General features: G+C 54.2%; 1 protein-coding gene across 2 annotated transcripts in view; it reads right to left on the reverse strand.

The window, feature by feature from the left end:
• IFFO2 (intermediate filament family orphan 2) overlaps positions 1-23,192 on the reverse strand; it is a 47,170-nt gene extending 23,978 nt beyond the window's left edge. The window contains exon 1 of one of the 2 annotated variants that reach the window (XM_066375238.1): positions 22,064-23,192. In XM_066375238.1, coding sequence (XP_066231335.1) covers positions 22,064-22,731 — 668 coding nt within the window. In that variant the 5' untranslated portion in view covers positions 22,732-23,192. The remainder of the gene's footprint in view (positions 1-22,063) is intronic. The other variant, XM_066375237.1, reaches the window with a different exon arrangement.
• Between the last annotated feature and the right edge of the window lie 604 nt (positions 23,193-23,796).

Raw genomic sequence — 23,796 nt, forward strand, 5'->3', positions numbered from 1 at the left:
GAGCTCAAAGGACACTGGGTTTGCAGTCCGACCAAACTGGGTTCAAATCCCAACATGACTGGTCACACGCTTCTGGACAAACGATCTCCTGTCCTGAGCCTCCTCATTTGGTCATGGTGAAAGGGGCATCATAAAGGCCCCCCTCCTCGGGGCTGCTCTAGCCTATAAAAGAGATAACACAGGCAGGCTCTGAATAAATGGAGGCTCTCCTGCCCTGCCCTGCCCTTCCTGTTGCTGAGGTCTGAGACAGCACTCTTGTCTCCCTGGACCTCAGTTTCTTTTGGCTCTGCTGCTCTGTGAGATGCATGGTGGGGGGAGGCTGGAGTCTGTCCTCAGGCCCCAGGCCCCCAAGCACAGGCTGCAGGGGTCCCACACCTTCCCCTACCAGACTGGGATGCTGGGAGGGGCAGATGCATGCCTCTGGCAACACACTGAACCCCCTCTGCTTCAAGTTCCCATCTTTAAGGCTTGGGCTCACGGAAGCAGCCACCCGGTGGGACTGGTGTACTGAGCCAGTCAGATGTGTTAGCCTCAGCACAGAGCTCCCAGTAAACGTTCGCTAGATGAACGCTATACAGGGCGGGGCAACAGTAGGCTTACAGTTGTGAGTATGCGCAACAGAGAGTTTATTCTTGTATTATTAATTATTGTACTATTTTCCATATGTACAACTGTAAACCTCCCGTTGCCCCACCCTGTATTAGCCACAAACACAGTCTTGATGTCCTTCCCACTGAGGATAATGGGCAGCTCAGCTTGGGGTGGCTGCTCTGCTCAGAGGACTGGCCGGGGTCCCAGGCACCAGCAGGACACCTGACGGCTCAACCACACCCCTGCTATCAACTCCTGGAAACACGTGGGGCCATCAACAAAGACACAAGGGAGGACTTCTCATCTCTCCGAGGTCCAAGCTGGCGCCGTGTCCAGTGCCGGCTCAAAACGCAGCATTGAGGATGCCACACGGAGTGTCGCCGTAGCGCACCTCCGACTGGCTGCTGGCTTACAGTCCATCTTCTCTCCCCCACAACAGACCAGTTCCCAAGTGCCCATCAGGAGCCAAATGCCAGGGCCACAGGAGCGGCCGAAGAGTATCTCCTCTCGCTGACAGAGGGGAGGCGAGTTCTGGGGCTGTGTGGGCCGGACCTCTGGGCCCCTCACCGCAGGCCCTTGTTCCCTCCAACCCAACAGGCAGGAAGACCTGGCCCCAGCAGCCTCGTGCTCTGGGAGTGGGGATGGAAGGGGGTGTTCGTCCTGGGCTCTTGGGACAGGGGGGCATCTTTGCTCTGCTTATGAATATAGCGGCCCCATCCGTGCTGCCCCTGCCCGTCAGGACCCGGGGCAGGAGGGGGACAGCAGAACTCCCCCACCAGCTGAAAACAGCGCTTGTCTCCAGAGACAGCTGTGTAGCTGGGGCAGCAGGAGAAGATCTGTCACTCTGTCTCCTCTGTATCTTTTTTTTTTACTTGTAGCAAAATACTCATAAAATTTAGTATCCCGTTTTTTGAAGTGCAAGTTCAGCAGCATTGCGCACGTTCACCCTATTGTGCAGCGATCACCACCATCTTCTCCAGAAGTCTTCATCTTGCAAAACTGAAGCTCCGTCCCCACAAACACTAACTCCCCGTTGCCCCTCCAGCCCCCCGCCACCCCTGTCCCACTTGCTGTCTCTCTGAGCTGAACTGCTCCAGCTGCCTCGTGTAAGAAGAATCCTACGCTATTTGGCCTCCCGTGTCCGGCTATTGCCCTAAGCACGATGTCCTCAAGGTTCGTCTGTGCTGTAGTAACACATGTCACCATGTCCGCGCCTTCCATATCTTTTAAAATTTTGAATGATGTAATGCAGTGGTCCCCAACCCCCGGGCCACAGATCGGTACCGGTCCGTGGGCCATTTGGTACCAGTCCGCAGAGAAAGAATAAATAACTTACATTATTTCCGTTTTATTTATATTTAAGTCTGAACAATGTTTTATTTTTTTAAAATGACCAGATTCCCTCTGTTACATCCGTCTAAGACTCACTTTTGACGCTGGTCTCGGTCACGTGATACATCTATCCATCCCACCCTAAAGGTCCGTCCGTGAAAATATTTTCTGACGTTAAACCAGTCCGTGGCCCAAAAAAGGTTGGAGACCACTGATGTAATGTACCACCTAATCAAAAAAATCAAAACCATTTACATTTTAAAAAGACAAACATACCCGCTCATTTCCCCGTTTTAAATTGCATGAGAACTTCACAATGATTCCACAAGAAAAAGAAAAAAATCAGGTAAGCCAAACGAAAATCATCAAGATAAAACCCCGCCCGATCCCCCCACCCCAGTTCTGAGACAGCACAGTGCTGATTCAACTGGGTGACCCTGGATATGACCTCCCTGCCTGTCCCTCCCCAAGAGCCTCAGTTTCCCTAGACCACCTCCACAGTCCCCACCGGCTCTGCTACTCTCCTCCCATGATCCTGTTCCCTCACCTCCATCCCAGGCCTGCCTCGCATGGGGCAGATGACAGGAAGGTTGGTGTTCATACTCTCCCTCTCCAGGGCTTCCCTTTCTGCCCAGGCCTGGCCAAGCCCCAGACACACTCCACCCACTGGGCTCCTGGTTGTCCCAGGCTCTCAGCCTCAGGGGCTGCGGCCCTTGCTCCAGCCCAGAAGCCAGCAGGGGGTCTGAGCACCCAGGCCAAGAACCAGGAGGATCAAAGGGTCTGTGCTCACAAAGCTGGGGGGCCCCACCCCAGGATATGTTTACAGCTCTGAGGACAAATAGCAACTCCCAAGTCTATTTTGGAAAGCTAATTTGCAGTTTGGATCTCTCCCTTGTTTATTCCAAGTGGCTATGCCTCACAGGTAAATGTAAGGCATGTGTGGGTCTGGAGCTCAAGGTAATCTTACCATCCAAGTCAGATCCTCACTCACCAGGGCCCCAGCCACCCCGGGGCCCACTGCCTTGGATTCCAAGTTTCCCTGGTCATCTGCAGCCCAGAAGGAGAGTCCACCAGCAGGAGCTGGCACACCCCACCCTGGTTTTAAACCAAGGCTCTGCAGCCTTGAGCAAGTCACCTCTCCAAGCCTCACTCTCCTCATCTGTAAAATGGGAGAGAATGAATGATGTCCACCTTAATTAAATGAGGATAGGCAAGCAAGCACAAACAGGCTCTCTGTGTGGTGGTGGGGAAATCACAGGACATGGAAATGGGATCCCAGGATTTCAGAGAGAACACTCAGAAGTCCAGGCCATTTGTAAATGAGAAGTCTGAAGCTCAGAGAGGTAAAGTGACGTGCCCAAGGCCACACAGTCAGACAGCGGCAGACCAAGGACAGGAACCCAGAGCCCATGTGTGCCTCCTGCCATGCCACTGGTAAGGAGGACATTCCTGAGTAATCCCCAGCGAGGAAGAAGGGAAGAGTGACAAGGGCCCAGGAAAACAATTAATTACAAGTGGGGCTTGTGCAACTGAGGATGGGTCATGGCAGGCCCCGCCTGTGTGTGCAGCACCCTAATTGTCCTAAGTGGCCGGGAGGGTTGCAGGCACAGCAGGACAAACTGCCATCACCTGCACCAGAAGAGGGATTAGTGACTAAACACAGCTCAAGGGGACAAACTCATTACTTAACACCAGCCTGCTCTTGTCATGTGGGCGCTGACATTCAACTTGATGTGAACCAGTGGGGAGAACACAGGCTCCCCTCAACACACACACACACACACACACACACAGAACAATCCTCCCACCCAGCCACAGGGCTGGGCTTCCCCTCTCAGAGTAGAGACCAGTCAGTTCCCTCAAGAGGGGAGGGGGAATGAAATGGAACAGCTGCCCAGAGAACTTTCTGTGATGGCAAAGCCCCAGGCAGCTCCAATACTTTATATTGGAGCCTCTCTTTTCCTCACCCCCGTTTTGCTAATGGGGAAACTGAGGCTCACAGAGGTCAGGCAACTTGTCCAGGGTTATGTAATCATAATAGTTAACATCCAGCCCTGGCCAGATGACTCACTGGATAGAGTGTCAGGCTGGCGAATGGACATCCTGGGTTTGATTCCCAATCAGGGTACGCAAGAGAAAACAACCATCTGCTTTTCTCCCCTTCTCTCTCCCCCTTCTCTCCCTCATCCTTTCTGGCAGCCAGTGGCTCAACTGGTTCAAGCGTCGGCCCTGGACGCTGAGGATAGCTAGGTTGGTCCCAGTGTCAGCCTCAGGTGCTAAAAATAACTCAGTTGATTCAAGCATCGGCCCCAGACAGGGTTTGCCAGGTGGATCTCAGTTGGGGTGCATGCGGGAGTCTGTCTCACTATTTACCCTTCTCTCACTTAAAAAAAATAGTTAACATCATGAAATGTTAGCATTGATAAGCACTATTAGTTCATTTAATCCTCACAACAACCTTACAAGGTGTATACTATCATTATGCCATTTTATAGATGAGGAAACAGGCCCAGGGAAGAGAATCAACTTGTGCAAGGTCCAGAGCTTGAAAGTCGTTGACCTGGACTTGAATCCAGGCAGTCCAGCTCCAGGGCCCACGCTCAGAACCCCAAGACTCACCTGCCACTGATCTCCTTGTAGGATGCTGGATTGGAACACAGGTCTCTCTTACCCCAAAGCCTGGGCTCCTTTCTCTGTGTCAGGTGGCCTCAGAGTGGAAGGGAGGAGGTCCGAGAGTGTGCACCTCAGTTTCCTGGGGGTCAGACTGGGCCCCAAGTTGCATGACCTTCAAACTTCAAAAGCAAAGTGCAGAGGGCCCCATCCTGGGCTCTGACCACGGCCCCTAAAGTGAAGCTCTCCCCAAGCCGAGCCCAGCTGCCAGGCCCTCAGATGGCCAGGGAGCCCTTCAGACACTACGGAGCCTCTGCTCCATAGCCAGTCCCCCAAGCTGCCCAGATCCTGCCAGGTGCCCAGACCGGGGGAGGCAGAGGGTCACCAACTCCAGCCCTCTCAAAGGACCAGCACAAGTTCTCTTCTCAAATCTGACTGGGCTTCTCTTCCCCTGAGACATGGCCCTCCTGCCACACGACCCCTGGACTGGACTTAGCAAGAAGCCAAAAAGGAGATGGTCCAAGACAGAGGGAGTGAAGAAGCGGCCTGGGGGGAATGGGTGAGGCCCTTTATACCCATGCCCGCCCCTTGTCGACTTGGCCATCCCTTACGCTCTCTGATGTCAGACAGACTCAGCCACGCCCCAGCTGGAGATCTGGTAAAAGTGACTTTTACCTCTGTGAGCCTCTGTCTGTTTCCTCATCTATAAAATGGGGGTAATGACCATACCTTCCTCCCTGGGCTGTGAGGATTGTACAAGATCGTGAACACCGAGCATCACCTTTATTCTGATCATCTTAGCAAGCAGACCCCACCTCCAACTGCTTGGGGGCTGGGGGGCAGTGCTCTTCCAGGGCCCAAGGTCCTGGGCTTGGTGGAGATGTGACACTGGTCCCCTCAGAGGCTCCATCCTCTGGATTCCCTCTTCCCCACGCTGAGACTGGGGTGCTGTTTGGTACTCAGAGTCTTTAAGTGCCCAGCACATAGTAGGCCCTCAAGTGGTATTTATTGGACGAATAAGCTCATGGGCTGGGGCTGTAGGGCAGAGCAGCAAGCAGAGCCCAGTATGACTCTGACTCCGCCTGCACTGACCCTGGGCCCATCCCTGCACCCTGAGACCCCTCTGTACCAGTAAGCTCTCGCCACCCCGGGGGGACTCAGGCTCTCCCTACTGCTGCCTCTAGTAGGTGACAAGCAGCCTGCCCAGGGGTGGGCCCCTTCCCAAGTTGCCTGGCCTGCTAGGGATAGACAGCTGGTCTACACCCACCCCAATAGACGTACAAAGGCCTCTTCCTGGTGACTTTGCCTTGGGACAGATGGAACACCAAGTGGCATCTGTCAAGCCAGATGGCCTGGTTGGCCTGAGGGGCCAGGACACCAGCTGGGAGTCTAGCCCCAGAAGGCAGAGCTGCTTAACCCCTTCTTGCCCCAGACGCCCACAGGAGCCAGTATCCCCTGGGCAACTTAACTGCTGTCATACACTAAGTTCTCCTGTCCTCCACCCTTGAAAGTGAGGGGTCTCCCCAGAGCCAAGAGGGGGACAGGGAAGCCATGAGATGAGAGGGAACCAGGGGACAGGTGGGAGTGGAGGAGGCTGCTGCCTGGCTTTTAGGGCACGCCTGGACCTGCAGGGCTCAGAGGTCAGGCCTGGACCGCCAGGAATCTGCCAGCTCAAAGGGCAAGCAGGGGGCGGCACGGATCCTGGTCTGGGAGCCCTGGGAAGACAGGTGGGGACAGCTGCTTTGCTTCCAGGACACTTGTCAGGGGCAGGGACCACCAGGCCAGAAGGCCACCAGCCACCTTTATTAGGCTGGAAAACCCACTCCCGGGCCAGACCCTGGAAACAGCACTGCCCTGTGAAGGAGGGGCCCAGCTCCGCCAGGCTGGCTGAATGGCGCAGACGCGTCACTCAAGCCTCAGTTTCTCCATCAGGAAAGGTGGGGTAAGGGTGATCCCTGGGCTCCAGGGCCACTGCCAGCTCAGAGGGTTCTATGATGCCAGGAGACGGAATGTGCCTCCCCGCTAGGAACCTGTGGATCTGAGAGGAAGGGAGGGAGGGACCGGCCAGATCCTTCCCACACAGAGCAGGCCCCAACCAGTGCGCATGAGTCAGGAGGGACTCAGGGGAAGAGTAAGCCTCAGGAGGAGGCGGGATGGGGCTGCTGCCTTGAGAACTTGGGAAGGGTCACTACCAGGCAGTTGAAATCCACCAGCCCTTACTCTGTGGAAGGCTAAACAGGTGGAGATAGCTGCACATGGGATTAGGGCTAGTGATCAGGAAGCATTTCCCAAAGGAAAAAGGGACAAGGACACTGGAAGGCATATCTAGGGGAAGGCTCTGGAATGCTCTTCCAAGGCAGTAAGGTGTTTAAGTAGAGTCTGCAGTGGTCCTAGCCTCAAGGTGAAGAAGGAACAGATGACCTCTGGAGACCCCCCTGGGGACAGCAAGCCCTGTCCACAAGGAACAGTAAAGCAGGGCCTCAGGGTCTTCACACTCAGGTGTCCAGCTAACCTGGCATTCCAAACAGACAAGTATGTCACCTCAGGCAGAGCACGGCCAAGCTTGGCCCCAGTCCGGGGCTGACATTCTGGTCCAGCCAGCATCTCTGCACGTCTCTCAGGACAGAGGCTGCAGAGGACTCCGGAAAAGCCAAGAACACATCAAAATAGCCACGGAGGGAGGGGCTGGACGAGAGGGTGGCCAGCCAGGACAGCAGAGGGGCGAGAACATGGGGCTGGGGTCCACAGACCTGGCGGTGAGTCCTTAGCTCTGCCTCAAATTGCTGTGCAACCTTGGGAAAGTCACTGCCCCTCTCTGAAAAACTGTGCGTTAGGGGAGAGACTAAACACTCTCTAAGGACTCTTCCAGCTTTGATTTAACAGTCACTTGGCAAGCTCCCTACAGACAGGAGTCTGCCTTTCTGGTCCATGAAGCATTATCCCCAAGGCCCAAGCATAGGGCCTGAGTACAGGGGTCCCAAAAAGGATAGATGGATGGATGGATGGATGGATGGATGGATGGATGGATGATAAAGTGGGGTAATTCCTGAACAAGAAGAGCAGAAGTTCCTATGCATCCCCTGGAATGGTTCCTTAACACCTGCCCAGAAGGCCTCTGGATAACTTTCTCATGCCTATAGATCCTTCCCTGTCCAATCTCCTCCTTGTAACTTGTACATACATGTGTACATACCCACAGATGCATGGTTACATATGCAACACACACTCCAAGTGACCCAACTCTGAACCCTGAGAACAGAAATTAACACTATGGCCAGACAGCTTGGTTGGATGGAGCATCATCCTGATGCACGAAGGTTGCGGGTTCTATCCCTGGTCAGGGCATGTGCAGGAACAGATCAATGTTTCTCTCTTTTTCTCTCTCAAATCAATAAATAAATATTTTTAAAAAGAAATTAAAGCTAGGGATCCCCAAAGTCACGGGATTTACCTGCACTGGCCTTTCCCTAGGGCACCTCGACTCTCTGAAGTTACAGTTCCAAAGCTGAGTTTGAGAGAAACTCAACAGTGGTGGGACCGACCCAATGGGGATCTTTTAAGCCAGTGCCGAGACTGTCTCCTCCTCTGGACAGCGGATGACCACAGCCACTCTTTAGGAGTGTCGTGATATCCAGAGAACACACCCATGAACTCTGACCTGTGACGGCACAGGAGATACTCTTGGGAAACGGCGAGATGAGTATTACAGGATCGTGAGGTCCTGGCTTTCTTCTGGGAGGAGCTGAGGGAAAGCCAAGCCTCCCGGGCTCCGGGCTTGGGCCCCACGGTCCCTGCCACCTCCTTCCCACCTTGGGGGGTGATGTGCCTGCACTCAAACTGGGCAGAAGCTACAAAGCCGCCTTTGTCTCAGAGACGAAACCCTAAACCAGCTGCCCTGACGTCAACTCTGGAAAAACAATGCCAAGACAGCCTTCAACGTCACCTCTCCACCAAGATCTGGGAGCGAGCACTTTACCCACAAGGCCTCAGAGAGGCAGGCTGTGGCTGGAGGGGAACGGGAGCCATCTTCCTGTCGCCTTACGGAGGCTCGGCAGGCAAACAGCTGCCCCTCCGCCTGCTGAGGGGCTAGGCAGGACTCAGACCTCCAACTCCCGTACCTCAGCCCAAGGGCCAGAGCCACGGCTATGCGGCCCATTTCTCAGCCTGGGAGACTGAGCCCATCACTGTGACAGGAAGTACTCTGGAAGAGTCTGCCAGACCCAGGTTCGAATCCCAGCTCTGCCTCGGCCTCATGGTGAGACCTCAGGCCAGGGATGTGACCTCCTGAGGCTGCCTTCTCATCTGCACAAGGAGGTTAGAAGACAGGGACAGACACTCCAGGGACGCCGGGACAGGAACAGACACCTCGCCCCTCCCTTCAAGTCCATTCTCCAACAGGCTACTGGGAGCTACAGGCTTCAGGGGACATGTGTCATAGACACGGCCTTGAAAGCTAGGTCTTGTCCTCCCAGTGACCCTGCGCTGACAATTTGCTGGGGTGGGGGGAGAGGAGATATGATCTCCTCACTGGCCAGGCAGGCGGCTGGGCTAGAGAAAGGAAGTGCCCTGAACACAAAGGGCCAGCCTGCAGCCAGAAGGGGGGAGGGGGGAGTAGGCAGTTACCACTGCACGGGCCTGGGGGCTGGGTAGGGCCAGGCTTGGGCAGGACGGACAAGGCGAAACATCTAGTGGGCAGCACCCCACTCAGCACTAGGCGTGTACTATTTCACTGAAATACTGAAATATACTAACGACAACCTTGTGAGCTAATGCTGCATCCCCATTTTACAGATGAGAGAACTGAAGTTTAGGACGATGATACAAATCCAGACATTCTCACTCCAGAGTTGCAGCTCCCACCCACGTGACAGCCCAGACCTTGAGCCCATAGTGTGCACCAAGGACGAGTGAACAATGCAATTTCCTTTTAACCCTCTCCATGGACGTATCATGCTTTAAGGCACAGAAAGGGACAACCTAGGAGTTGGGGCTCCCTGAACTTGACATCAAGTTAATCCTGGCTCTGCCGGGAGCCTGCTGAGTCCGGGCCTCAGTTTCCCCAACTTAGGTAAGTCCTAATGCTTCAAACGTTAGTATTTTTTCTAAGGCAAGTATAAAAGTAACATTAAGATTTTCCATGCGAAACTGTAAAGAGATCCAGACATACCCGTTGTCAGGCCATGTCCCCAGACTAAGGGCTCGGAAACATGGTGTTTGTGGGGGTTGGAGGGTCAGCCTTTATAGGTCACCCAATTCCAACATCCTCAGACCATCCAACAGCAGGGCTCTCCTGAGACAAGGGGGTAGAGATGGCCCTCACCCCCTTTTCACCAGGTTTCTCAACAACCTTTGTGGTTGTCATCTCATTTTATATAGAGGGAAACTGAGGCACAGAGCATTGGCGCAGCCAAGCATGTGGCTGGGAGACAGGGGTAGTAGGTCAATCAGTCAACACCCCAAGACTCCAAAGCCAGGCTGAGGCCAAGGAAGTGCCTTTAGTTATAAGGAGACAACAAGCCCATGGCGACCTCACATCTCCTCTGTAGGCTGAGAGAGCCCAGCACGAGCACTAAAAACCCAGATGTGGACCGAGGGGCCAGGCTGGGTCCCTGCGGACTCCAGCTGACAGGCTCCATGTTTCAGCTTTGCAGGGGTTTCTTCACTTCAAGTGTATAGGCCTCTGGGAGTTTTCAAAACCCTCTTTAAAATACTAGCAGCCCCAGAAGGATCCCCTCGTTCAAGGGTTTCAAATAAATCCTGAGATCTCGAGATGGCTGCTCTCTTTCCCTGGGCCTCACCTGCCACATGGTCAGGGGTATGTGAGTGGGGGCGTGGAGGAAAATATAATGCTAAAGGCTAAACACTCAGACCTTTTAAAAAAGACAAAAGGGCCGGCCTGACCTGTGGTGGTGCAGTGGATAAAGCGTCGACCTGGAAATGCTGAGGTCACCGGTTCGAAACCCTGGGCTTGCCTGGTCAAGGCACATATGGGAGTTGATGCTTCCAGCTCCTCTCCACCTTCTCTCTCTCTCTCTCTCCCTCTCTGTCTCTCTCTCTCTCCCTTTCTCTCTCCTCTCTAAAATGAATAAAAAATTAAAAAAAAAAAAAGACAAAAGGCACATCTAGTCATCTGGAATGATGGGGTAATGACATTGCCTGGCAGCAGGGAATGGGTTAAATGATCTGCACAGCCTCCAACCCTCTGGGCCTGCCAGGGGGTAAGAGGAAGTCACAGGTGTGATGGGGAAGGGACTGGCAGGGCAGTCAGGCTGGGGGAGATGAGGGGAGCAGCTTAGCCTCCTGCCCCAACTCCCCACCCTGTGTCTAATCCTGGGCCCAGGCCTTGGTGGGGGCTGGGGGCTGAGGTCCTCCATGACCAGCATGGACCTCCAAGACCAGCAACTAGCCTCTCACCAGGCAGCCTCCCCTGCCCTCCACCATGATGGACAAGGGGTAGTACAAAGGGTCTGCGGTGGCCGGAGGCAGGGTCCTGACCTCAGGACCACAGGGTGTAGAGAGGCCCCCAGACACATGCTCGCAGGCACGCACACACGCTCACAAAGCCCCAGCAGAACACAAAGAGCACCCGGCATCAGACAGAAGGGTGGGGGTGGGGGACAGCCCCCCCCCCCCCGTCACAGCCCCCCATGGCCTCAGATGAAGGACAGGGCAGGGGTGAGAGAGCCAGCCAAGAGAGCAGAGCCCGAAACAAGAAAAGAGAGAGGATGCGAGCTAGCAAACAGAACAAAGACGGCCAAGGCCACAGGGAGGGCAGGAGAATGAGAAAGGGAAGAGGGAAGAGCGGGCAGGCCAGGCTGGCCCTGTCCCAACTCAGGCCTGCGCACAAGGAACCAGCTCTGGACCAGGCACCAGCACAGCAGTCTCCCCTCCGGGCCTTTGCACAAGCTGTTCTCTCTACATAGAGCACCCTCCCCCTTCTCTTGAACTCTTACTGCACCTTCAGAACACAACTCGGGTGACGTCTCTTCCAGGAAGCCTGTCATAACTGGCCCTAATCGGGGGCAGGTGCCTTCCAGAATCCAACGTCCCATCCAGTTCCCACCCAGAACTCAAAGGCTCTCTGGTCCTGTGGTCTGACTTTGCAACGCTTCTCCCAAAGCTATTCCAGTCCCAGTCCCCCCACTGTCCCCTCAGATGGCCTTCTGCCCATTAGCACGGCAGGCCAGGGGCAAAAAGGAAGCCCTGGGAAGATACACCGACCCTGCCTGGAGAGGAGCCTGTCTGCCGGGGAATTTCACAAAGTCCACTTAGACCAGCAGCTCTTCCCCTCCCCCAGGACGGCAAACAGGCGGCAGCAAGCCAAGAACCGTCTTAAATAACCCAAGTAATAAAAATGGCCAGTTAAAAGAGGGCGGAAGGCAGTGTCTCCACTGCGGGGGCGTCTCTCCATGGAACAGCAGATGAGGGGGGTGCTATGTGAACCTGCACTTCCGAAGTCAGGCACGCAGGCCGGAGAGCGCTGAGCAAGCATCTCAGAGACACAGCGTGGAGACAGCCCCGGCCCAGCGCAGCCGCAGCCGCAGCCGCGCCACGTGCAGGGGCTCCTGCCCAGGCCGGGGTCCCAGAGCCATCCAATCCCCGCCTCTGCTTCTCTCCCCAGAACACCCTGCCTCATCTGATACCTGGTTGCTACGGCAGCTGCCATCATCCCATTGGGTCCATGCGATATGACTGTCCCCATTAGGCAGATAAGGAAACAGGGCTCAGAGAAGCAAACGACTCCAGGTCAAGGAGCTGATAAGTGGAGGGAATCATGCTGCAGCTTCCTCTCTTCCCAGCTTCCAAGTTCTACACAAGTGCTCTGCTCTAAGCTGCCTAGTTTTGTAGGTTTCTGTGCAACAACCCATCAGAGCTTGTCTCCGGATCCAGGGGAGGCAGGAATATAAATGCAAAGGGAGGAGGAGGGGACAACTCATGGAGCTTTGAGTAGCTCTCAGTTGCACAGGAAGTTGGAAAAGAAACAACAGTGTAGGTAGGACCCAGGGATTCATAGTCTCCACCCCTGCACAGCAATCAACAGTTTATAAAGTGCTTCCGCAGGAATCACTTCATTTAATCTTCCAAACAGCCCCACGAAGTCAGATTAATCACTTCCATTTCACAGATGCTAAAACTAAGGCTCAGAGCACGAACATACTTGCAATAAGCATGCCCCTTCCTGGGTGGGATCTGGCACCTGACTTCCTGGGTTCAGATTTTGGCTTGCTGCTTACAAGCTATGTCTTGGCCTAATTCCCTATTGTCTCTGTGGCTCAGTTTCAGCATCTCCAAAATGGGCTAATGATAGTACCCAATTTAGAAGGTTATTATGAGGTTACAAGAGTTAAAGATAAACTGCTTTAAATGGAGCCTGGCGGAAAAAAAAAAAAAAAGTAAGTACTATACTAATAATTGTTTAATAAATTAATTGACTAAGAAATATTTATTGTGCCCCTAGTATTCATAGGCACTATTTGAGCAGGTTCTTGTCATGTGGTACTGTCACATCTGCCGTGTGCCCAGTCTCTGATCTCCTGAGGGAAGGGGCTGCTGTGGTGGGCACCCAGCCACTGTCAAGAGAACGAAACCTTGGCTTCTCAGACATCCACACCCTGTGGCCTCATCTTCCCCAACAGGAAGCACTGGATCACTGTGACAAGTTCCCTGTACCCTGGCAAAGATCACAGCACCAACAGAAAGCAAAAGTTAAAGAGACCTGAGCCCCAGAGCGGAGGCTGGCTTCTCTCCCACCACCAGGATTCCCAATCTCTCTCCTGCCTGTGATCAGCGTGAAGCCCCGGCCACTCCCCGAGCACCTAGGTGTTAGCCGTGATAAAAGGAGCACGGAATCAGAGTGTGTGACCTACATCAAGCCCTGGCTTTGCTATATGAGTTGGGGCAAGCTACTTTTCCTCTGAGCCCTCGTTTCCATCCTGCAGAGTTTAAATCAGATTGCGTGGAAAGTGCCAGACAGGTAATAATAATTCATGTTCCTTGCATTCCATCCCTTCCCCTACAGGCCTGCCAGCCCAGGGGCACTACCCTCTTTGGCTGAGATCAAGAACTCTCCTATCCAGAGTCGGGTCCCCAAAGAACTGGAGAGATAGACGGCCCAGGATGATGGCCCAGGAGGCTTATCTGCATGCCACTCAAGAAAGAGGACACTTTCACTGGCTTCTCAAGAAAGAGGTATTGTAAAGTGACAGCAGGAAGTCTTCCTAGAGTAGCAGCCACCTCCTGTTCTGCCACCAGCCATGGCAATATTGTGACAGGTGCCGGGAAGACCCCTGTGCCTCAGCCTGCCTCCTCCTGCCTGCCGCAAATGGCATGGGACAAGGCCAGCCTGTGTCTCCCCCGGGAGAGCACTGAACATGGGGTCTGATGACCCAGCTGGAACTTGCTGCAAACCTGGGCCAGATCCCTTCACCTCTCTGAACCTGTCATCTATAAAAGGGGCATACTCAATTCTCACCTCTGGGGTTCACTCAAATAATTAAATCTCACTTATTTAAAGAAGTTATCACAGAGCTTGGTACATAGTAGTGCTCAGCTGATGGTGGCTATTAAGTCATGATGACTGGTTTTTAAACCTTTTTTCTTTTTCAAAATGGTTTTACACTCCATTATTTCAAATAATTTTTTTTTCCTCAACCCCGGGAAGCAGAACCCATAAGAAACCTTACCCTTTGTTTACAGAACGACAAACATAGATGCAAGAGATTAGGTGTCCTGTGCAGAATCCAGACCACTCCAGTAAAGTTACAGAGAGAACAGTCTTCACAGAGTACTGGGTAAGCCTGTTTTCCCACTGCCCCATTCCCAGATGGACAACAGGAAGCTCAGGTCACCCCACGGACAAGCCAGGACCACAACCTGGACTTCACAGAGCTCTAACTGTCCCATGCCACCACCCAGGGGGCTCAGCCAGGCCACAGCCCCTCAAGGGAACCAGAGTTATGTACCAGGTCTACTAATGGGTGACAACTACTCTCTCTTGTACCAGGAACTAGAGTAAGAAACCACATCCTGCCCAGGAAACCAAGCACCCCGTGCTCACTAAAGGCAGGAGGGTAGCCTGGCAGGTGAGCAGCACCATCAGGAATCTGCATCAGCCTCCCATCTGGCCAGAATTTTCTAAGTATCTCACAGCTGGCAATGCCAAGAGGCTACACTACCCCCAGAGGCTGCCAACAAGGGCATGGACCACCCTCCTCCCAGTTTCCAGCTTGGTTCTCAAATTCTCACAAAGCTGGCACCACTCACCGCTGAGGGTACCCATCCTTCTGCCTGTGAAATCTTGCCATGTAACTCTTGAACTTCACCATTTACAAAGAGCTGTCACTGCGTGAGCCCATTGTACTTCTCCCACCAACTTGGGACACGGAGCTCAGCATCCCCCGTTTCCAGATAAGGAAATGAGGCTCAGAGAGGCAACGTGATTAGCCTGAGCTTGCCCAGCTTTGACTCCGGTGCTCAATACCCAGCATCTGGCACCAGGCAATGGATGTTGATTCAAACTTGTTGCGCTGACGTGGCAGGACTGGAGCACGGGTCTCCCAACTCCAAGTCCAAACCACCCTTCCCTCCACAAGCTGCAAGTCCCCGAATGTAGAGTCCATGCTGGTCACCCAGGCCACCTGTGCCTTACATCCCCTGGCCCCACTGAGGCCCACCAGCACACAGCAGCCAGGCACAACGCCTCCCTCACTGCACAAGGACTCGCTCAGGGGGGAGTCTGCCAGGCCCTAGCTGGGATCTGCGACTACAGGATGAAGAAGACAGACCCAGAGCCTGCCCTGCAGAGCTTACAGTGGGCGAGGGGGGGGGGGTGCAGACACACCCCAGGCGATTACGATTCAGGGTGCAGGGTGCTGTGATGGGGGCGGCAGTGGGTGTCCAGAAATGCCCCATTGAAGGAAGTCAGGGAAGAGCAACACATCCTAATCCCAACACAGGGGCCAACAGGCCTGCCTGCTCCCTGTCCCAGGCCGTTAGCCACCCATGACCTGGGGAATAAACGTAACACCATCCCAGCTACATCTCTGCGATGCGATCAAACGCCAGGACTCCAAACACAAAGCCCACACAGCCTCCGGAATAACCCATCATGGCACGGGTTAAATCAGTTCCCCTGGAAGTAAGCGCATCGCCCTGCAACTCAGGCGTGCTCAAATTCTGGGTCTACCCTTCTGTGTCCTTCAAATATCGGCACGTGTGGGGATGCGTGCCACAGGCCTGGAGAGGGAGTCTGAGTGTGCGTGCGTGCGTGCGTGTGTGTGTGTGTGTGTGTGTGTGTGAACCTTGCAGCATCCGGTGGCGGAGGCCGAGGAGAAGGCCCCGCCCCGCATTCCTGGGAGGAGGAATCTTCAGCGTCAGCTGTCTCCCAGCCTCTTCTGCTTCCTTTTCTTTTCTAGGACCTCATCCCCCCCTCCCTCGAGCTTAAGGTTCTGAAAATCCCTCCCAAATTTGTCCCCAGAGAGAATGCCAGCGCGGCAAGGAGACTCTGGAATACTGAGGAGCTAGATGGAAGGGGGTTGTGCATTTCTTTTAAAGGAGGTTGGGAGACAGGGGGTGGGGGTGGGGGGGCGAGAAGAGGGCAGAGATTTCCGGAGGCACAAATCAACCGCTAAGAGTAGAAAGAACACCCTTCTTAGATGCTGGACAAAGAAGTAGCCCTTTTCCCCTCCGCCCCCAACCATCTCGGCGCCTTCCACAGGACAGAGAGAGTGGCGACATGTCCTGAAATGGATGTGTTGGGCAGTCCAGCTCTGTACTGAGAAACCTCTATAAACGAAGAGAACAGACTTTGTGGGGAGAAGGACGGGGCGGGCTGGGGAGGGGGCATAGGGGGCCCACCAAGGACCCGGTGCCCAAACACGTGAGCTCATGGATTCCTCCCAGGATCTCTGGGGAGGCAACAGTCTTCTCCCTCTTTTACAGAAAGTGGAGGCTCAGGCAGCTCAGAGAGGCCAAGCAATTGCCCGGAGTCACACAGAGAGTGTCTGAGCAGGGACTTGAACGCTCTTTTCACCATCCCAGACTGCCTCCCGGGAAAATCAGAAATAAAGAAGCCACATTAGTGGCAGCTTCAGAAATGACCAACGTGTCCACAGAAATGACACAAACAAAGCCCTCCGACCGGCTCTCGGAGGCAGTCTTCTGGCTTCGGGATGTTCAGGCTGACCTTGACCTGCTCAAGGGTTCCCGGGGTGTGATGGGAAAGGCAGGGGACACTGCAGCTGGCTCACCCACCACCCCCTTTTAGAGCCCTCTATTCGGGCTGACAGCCCAGACCCTTCCAGTTCACAATCAGAAATAGCTATGACAAAAGTCCTTTCCATCCCTGAAAGTGGCTTTTTAGAAAATGCTTAAAGGCAAACACACAAAAAGGTGACAAAAGCTCTTCCAAGCCCCCAGCTCAGGCAGATGATGGCATCACCTCGGAGCCGCGAGGATAGCTCTCAAGGGCAGACAGGTCTGCCCATGTGGTTCTGTGGGTCAGTCCCTTCTGGGCCTCAGTTTCCCCATCTCAGCTGAATGAGTGATTTTTTTTCTTTCTTAACTGCAGAACCCTGTTTTCCAACTGAATCTTCCCCAGAATATCAATTGCAGAGTCACAGAAATGGAACTGCTGTGGCTGGCATGGGATCCCAGGAGCTCAGCCCCCCCCCATTGTCCCCAGAATCACCCCAAGGCTCCAAAGGGCCTACCTAAAAAGCACCAGATTAAATGGCCGTGGTCCCATACTCCCTCCTGGCTCTCCAATGAAGTTCTGGTCACCCCAGGTACCAGGGAAAAACAAAGCCCTTCGTGCTGACTTGAGTCAGGGGCACAGACACTTGGCAAACCACAGGGGAATAAAAAAAAACCCACCCAGTTCCAAACCACGCTGGGCCGGAGTCAGGACAGGGGGAGACCCAGCATACCATCCCAGGAGGCAGAAAGGACAGCCTGGACCCAAGCCCCTCCAAGTCACAGACCCAAAGCATGGAGCGAGCTGGGAGGGATCACCCTTGTGTAAAGGGGGAGCGCCTAAGGCTCAGAGAGAGCAGCAAGTGGCCTAAAAGTCACACAGCATGTGGTGGCAGAGCCCGACCTGAAGTCTGGGTCTCTTGGATGCCAATTCAGAGAATGTTCTATTTGTTTAAAGTTCAGAGATTCAGCCGGACTCTCCCAGGGGAAAGCCCCCAGCTTGTAAACTCAGAACAGGATATCTTGGTGGCACTGCATGGTGACAGAGCAAAGTCATTTGTTTTGGTTTCCAAATCAATGCTTGACAACCTTGTCAGTGTTACAGTTTCGGCAACCACATATCCACCCCTACCCCCCATAAAGAGCTCAGTGCTGATTGGACCAAGGCAAAACCAAGCAGCAGAGAGCAGGGCCAGGGCTGGGGCCCCACCGGGCCATGGGCTCCGGTTTAGGTTGAGTCCCGTACCACTGACGGCACATGAGATGATATGAGGTGGTAAACAGGTGACCTTTTCCATTTAAACTGCATTGACTACACAGGTGAACGGATAAAACAAATGTGGTCTACCCCTACAGTGGAATGTCATTCTGCAACATAAGGGAATGTAGTACTGATACGTGCTACAACAGGACGAATCTCAGAAACATTATCTAAGGGAAAGAAACCAGACACAAAGACTACCTTGTACATGATTCCACTCCCAGGAAATGTCCAGAAAGGGCAAACCTAGGGACACAGAAAGCAGATGAGCTGCAGCCTGAGCTGTGGCAGGAGTGGGGATTAACTGGAAAGCGGCCTGAAGGATCTTTCGGGGGTGATGCAAGAGTTCCAAAACGGACTGTGGTGATGGTTGCACAATTCTGTGGATTTACGAAAAATCATTGACTGCTATGCTTAAATATGAGAGGGTTTTATGATATGTAAATTATACCTCAATAAAGCTGTTACAAATATCTTACATAAGAAAAAACACAGGTGGTGGTATGTGGATATGGCCACAAGTCATGGAGGTGGAACCCCAAAAGTCTTCAACTTGGAGAACACTGAGCTACACATCCAAGGTCGCCCTTTGGGGAAACAAATGGGCTCTCGGAGCTGTGAGCAGCTCCGGCTGGACCAGAGGCAACCCTGGAACCTTTCCTTTCAGGGCACAGGCTCCTCCCGATGCTCCCTGCTTGGGGCTCCACGCTAGATATCCATGAAGGGCCTGAAGCCTTCGGTGGCCAACAGCCCGGGCAAATACCTTGGTCGCATGCCTCAGCCTATGACTTCTCTTATGGACAGGAAATCAGAAGTGGGCTGGGAGCTGAAACTCAGATTTCTATATGGCCAAGGCCGGAAAGACCCGTTGAGATAGATCATCTTGTCCAGCGGTATTTAAACTTTTTATAAAGTGGATCACATGCCCACCCTCCTCACAAAGCAAAATTCTTGTGAGAAAGCAGACTGCAGGAACAAGTACAACCAGAATGTTACTTGTGTAAATTTATATTGCTGGTTCAAATATGTAACCTACTCTGAATTCAATCTCCGAGGCTGATGAGGCTATTTTGATCCGTTAATATTAGCATTGGGATCATGGATGACAGTTCCATATTCCGTTTAATTTTATCTCCAGTTTTGGCTGCAGAGTATGAAGAAAATCCTGACTCACACAGATTCGTAGCTACAAAGAGGTATAGTTCTCAGTAGTTTGCTTTGTAATCTCAAAATACTCTTCAGACAAACAGAGACAGCCAAAGAAAGGCTTTCGTTTGAGTCCAACTACTAACAAGTTAGTGTGTGAACTTTGATGAGTTAACATTAAGAACTTAAAAGTGCCCTGGCCGGTTGGCTCAGTGGTAGAGCGTCGGCCTGGCGTGCAGAAGTCCCGGGTTTGATTCCCGGCCAGGGCACACAGGAGAAGCGCCCATCTGCTTCTCCACCCCTCCCCCTCTCCTTCCTCTCTGTCTCTCTCTTCCCTTCCCGCAGCGAGGCTCCATTGGAGCAAAGATGGCCCGGGCGCTGGGGATGGCTCCTTGGCCTCTGCCCCAGGCGCTAGAGTGGCTCTGGTCGCAACAGAGCGATGCCCCGGAGGGGCAGAGCATCACCCCCTGGTGGGCAGAGCATCGCCCCCTGGTGGGCGTGCCGGGTGGATCCTGGTCGGGCGCATGCGGGAGTCTGTCTGACTGTCTCTCCCCGTTTCCAGCTTCAGAAAGATGAAAAAAAAAAAAAAAAAAAAAGAACTTAAAAGTGAGTGAGCACATTTTTATGATCATATTAACATTTTAATATATTTTAAATGTTAATTTTTATTTACTATTCAAGGAACCCCTAAGGCAGTGGTCGGCAAACCACGGCTCAAGAGCCACATGTGGCTCAATCAGATTGAGGACGTTTTTAGCAAAGGCCAGCTTAGGAGTACCCTAATTAAGTTAATAACAATGTACCTACCTATATAGTTTAAGTTTAAAGACTTTGGCTCTCAAAAGAAATTTCAATCGTTGTACTGATGATATTTGGCTCTGTTGACTAATGAGTTTGCCGACCACTGCCCTAAGGCATCTCTGAGGAAGCCTGGGGCTGGAAGATGATATACCACCCACCTCTCCCTTTACAGATAAAGAAACTGAGGCCCAATTACAGGAGTACACTAGCTTTGGAAAAGCCCAACTTGAACCCTGAATCAACTTCAGAAAAGGTGCGTCTCCCCAGTCCATGAAAAAATGAAGGACAAGAAGGTACACACACATCGCAGCAGGCGGGAAGACACACCCGCACTCCACCTGTCCCAGCAGCGCCTGTCTCATTCCAGGCCTGCAGTAGAAGCTGACATCACAGCCCACACCCTGAGCGCAAATTAAACAGAGCATTTCTCAACGCCAACCTACCTCCTTTAAGACTGGGCATAGTTTTTCCATCTCCTTAGTAGCCAGGTCCAAGAAGCACACACACAATAAAACAAACACAACACAAGCCTGGGGCATGACGACACAATCAACAGTGGCAGACAGAAGGGCCCATCCCTTTGAGTTTCACCATCAAGAGCAAGGGCCTGTTTCCTTACCCCACCCACCCCCCAATGAAGCTGCCCACAGGAGCAGAGAGGTGGCCTTCCCATGGCAGGGCACCAGGCCATTCTTAAGATCTCAAGAGAGGCAACCAGCCCAGAAGAGTAGCTAGTATACAGCAGTAAGACTTCCCCCCAGAAAACCAGGCCCCACATGAGAGAGCTCTGAGACTCCAGGCATCTGTTCCCTGCTAACTTGACAAAGAGTCTACCATCTTTAATGGCATCAACCTGATTATGTTTTACCTTCCAAAAAGCATCACCATCCTACTTTCCCCTCATGCAACTGTGGGTGAATTTCATTATTCTATATCTCTGATGGGCAAACAGGCTTCCAAGTGATTCTACAGTCTCAATGGCAGGTGATAGAGCTGACACTTGACCAGTAGAAAAAAAGGGGGGAGACCCACCCACGGCCAGCTCACTGGGCAGACTTCTGTGCTCAGGTGAGTACCAGGACTCAAGGCATGGAAGAAAAGATCCTTCTCAGCACATCCTCCAAATCCAGTCCAGAGCCAAGGTTCCTAATGCAGAGTTGCCAAGCCCAAGATGCTACAGACAGACCCCTCTCCTTCTACTGGAAAGTGGAGCAGACATTACAATCAGCCAGGCTGTAGGCAAGAAAGAATATTAGTTTCCCACCTAGGGAGTCGGGGCTGGGTAGAAATGTACTGGCCAGTCCTACAGGTAGTCTGCCCCACATTCTACTCAGAGATGGTGGTCTTAGTCCATTCAATGTCCATTCTTCCAGTCCAAGGTACTTCCTTCTGTGGGCCTTTAGGGTTGAGTTTGTTGGGACCCCAAAACCCACAACAAAAGTGGGGGAGGAGTAAAGGGAGGTGTTTTTAAAAGCTTGTGGCCAATCTGATGTGGGTCTGGTTATCCAGTACAGCCAGCTGGACCTTACAAGGCTGGAGCAAGAAGGCATATCCTAGCCCCAGTGGGTAGGGAGAGATCCATTTTCAAATACATTATCTCATTTAATTCAAGGAGCAAAAGGTCGGTGGGTCACTTAACAGTTTTTTCCTGTCACCCATGGAGAGAGGAGAGCACACCTCCACATCCTTGTGAAAGTACCTAGACTGGGAGACAGACTAGCCAGGAGTACTTAAAATCAAAGTTCAAATCCTGGTTTCACCACATAATTAGCCAAGACACCTTACGCAAATCACTTGCATCTCTATGCCTTAGTTTCCTAGTTTATAAAACGGTGATAAAATGTCCAACACTCTGTGTTGCCGTGGGAATTAAATGAAATTATTCAAAATACTGATGATTATTTTGTCACCTACAAAACAATGTGACTGGTACGAGGACTCAGAGGTGTCCCCTGCTGTGGTCAGCGCCCGCCCCCATTCTCGGAACTAGAAAACTAGGTTTTCCAAGCATGTGCAAGGTGCTTTGCATTTTCCAGCCCACCTGCTAAGACCAACTGGCTGCTACCAGCCCCCCCCCTCCCCAACATACACATTCCGCGGCCGCTGGCGGAGAGGCGGGGCCGCACTCACCTCCGCTTGTACTCATCGCGCTCGCGCTTCACCTTGGCCAGCACGTTGTAGAGCGCGCGGATCTCGGGTGTGATGGTGTCGATCTGTACGCCCACGCCGTCGGGGTGCACCCACGACACGCCGGGGCCCTGCACCGTCTCCACGCCACCGCCGCCCGTGCGCCGCACCTGCGTGTAGCTCCAGATGGTCCCAGGCAGGCGGCCGTAATACTGCGGATGAGAGCCGCCGCCGGGGGGCAGGCCGCCCAGGGCCACGGTGTTGGCGTTGGTGCCGGCTGCCGCGCCGCTGCCAATGCCGTGCCCACTACCGGACACGGGTGGCCGTAGCAGATCCGGCCCGGTCTGCACGGCCTGCTCGCGGGAGAAGGTCTTGTAGCGCAGCCGCCGCTCGCGCTCGCTCTGCTGCTGCTCTAGCTGCTTCTCCAGAAGCCGGTTGCGCCGCTCCAGTTCGTGCACCTTGGCCAGGAAGCAGCGGAAGCGCACATTGAGGCCCTTCAAGAGGTGGATATTGGAGCCCAGGTCGTCCCGCAGCGCCGCAGTCACCGGCGATGGCCCTGGCCCGGCCCCGCCGCCGCCGCCGCCCCCGCCGGGGCAGCCCCCGCCGCTGCCACCGCCCGGCGGACAGCCGAAGGCCAAAGCCATCTCTCCGAACAGCAACGAATTCACCATGCGCCGGCTGCGCAGCTCAGGGGCCCGGGCCCGCGGCTCCAGGGGAGGCTCCAGCTCCAAGCAAGGTTCCCGGCGCGGCCGGGCCAGGTTGGGAGCGGGTTCCAGCGTGGCCGGCCGGCTGGTTTCCAGATGCTCTCCAGATGCGGCCTCCGCAGCGACTGCGAGCCGAACCGCCCCCGGATGTGGGCACGGAGGCAAGGGACGCGACTCAGGCTGCTATGGAGGCCGCGGCGGCTGTGCGAGGTAGCGAGGGTCGCGGATACCGGCGCCGGGGCTGTCAGAAGCGATGTGGAAGCGCCGCGGTAGCGGCGCGCAGAGGACTCTTGGCCGGCACTGCCCCTCTGCGGCGGGCCCCGCCCACTGCAGACATAGACCCCGCCTCCACAGTCGCCCCGCCCACCGGCTCCTGCGGCCCTTCTCGAGCCCCTGGCCCCGCCCCCGACACCCGCAGCGCCAGGCCCAGCCCACGTTTTTGTGACTCCTCCCACTCCCGGGCCGCGGCGTTCTCGGCTCCAATGAACAGTTGCCTGCAGCTCTGGCCCCTCCCACGTCCCACTGGACCACGCCTCTCCTGAGCGGGGTCTTGCTGCCGGGTGCAGCTGGGATTCTTTGCCGGGGGACGGAGACCGCACAGCAACCCCAGGCACATGGTTAGCTGGAGCCGCCGCAGAGCCAGCCCGGCCTCTTAAAGGGACCTGCAGTCTCGGCAGCGCTCGTTTCTCCCTTTAAGTAGCCCTCTCCCCCACGTCCTCAGGAAAGGAGGTTCTGCTTATTTCCCACCCCAATTCCTCAGGCCTCAGATTCCCACGGGGTACGGAAGACTTCAACCTATAAGGGCTGGGGGACCATAGCATCCGAAGGCGCATCGGCACCTCACCCCCACTTCAGCCTGGGAGGCTTAAATCGACCTTCCCAGGATGAGGCCGCTCTTCCGCCGGCACGCTCCCCACGCGGTGGACTCAGGCAGGCGCCTCGACTGCTTGCCCCTAAGATCCGTCATGCACTGCAGAGCCCTCCAGTCCCCGGGTATACGGAGGCGCCACGCCGATTGGGGGTGGGGGCTAG

The sequence above is a fragment of the Saccopteryx leptura genome, chromosome 3, assembly GCF_036850995.1.
Source record: "Saccopteryx leptura isolate mSacLep1 chromosome 3, mSacLep1_pri_phased_curated, whole genome shotgun sequence".
Taxonomy (NCBI): Eukaryota; Metazoa; Chordata; class Mammalia; order Chiroptera; family Emballonuridae; genus Saccopteryx; species Saccopteryx leptura.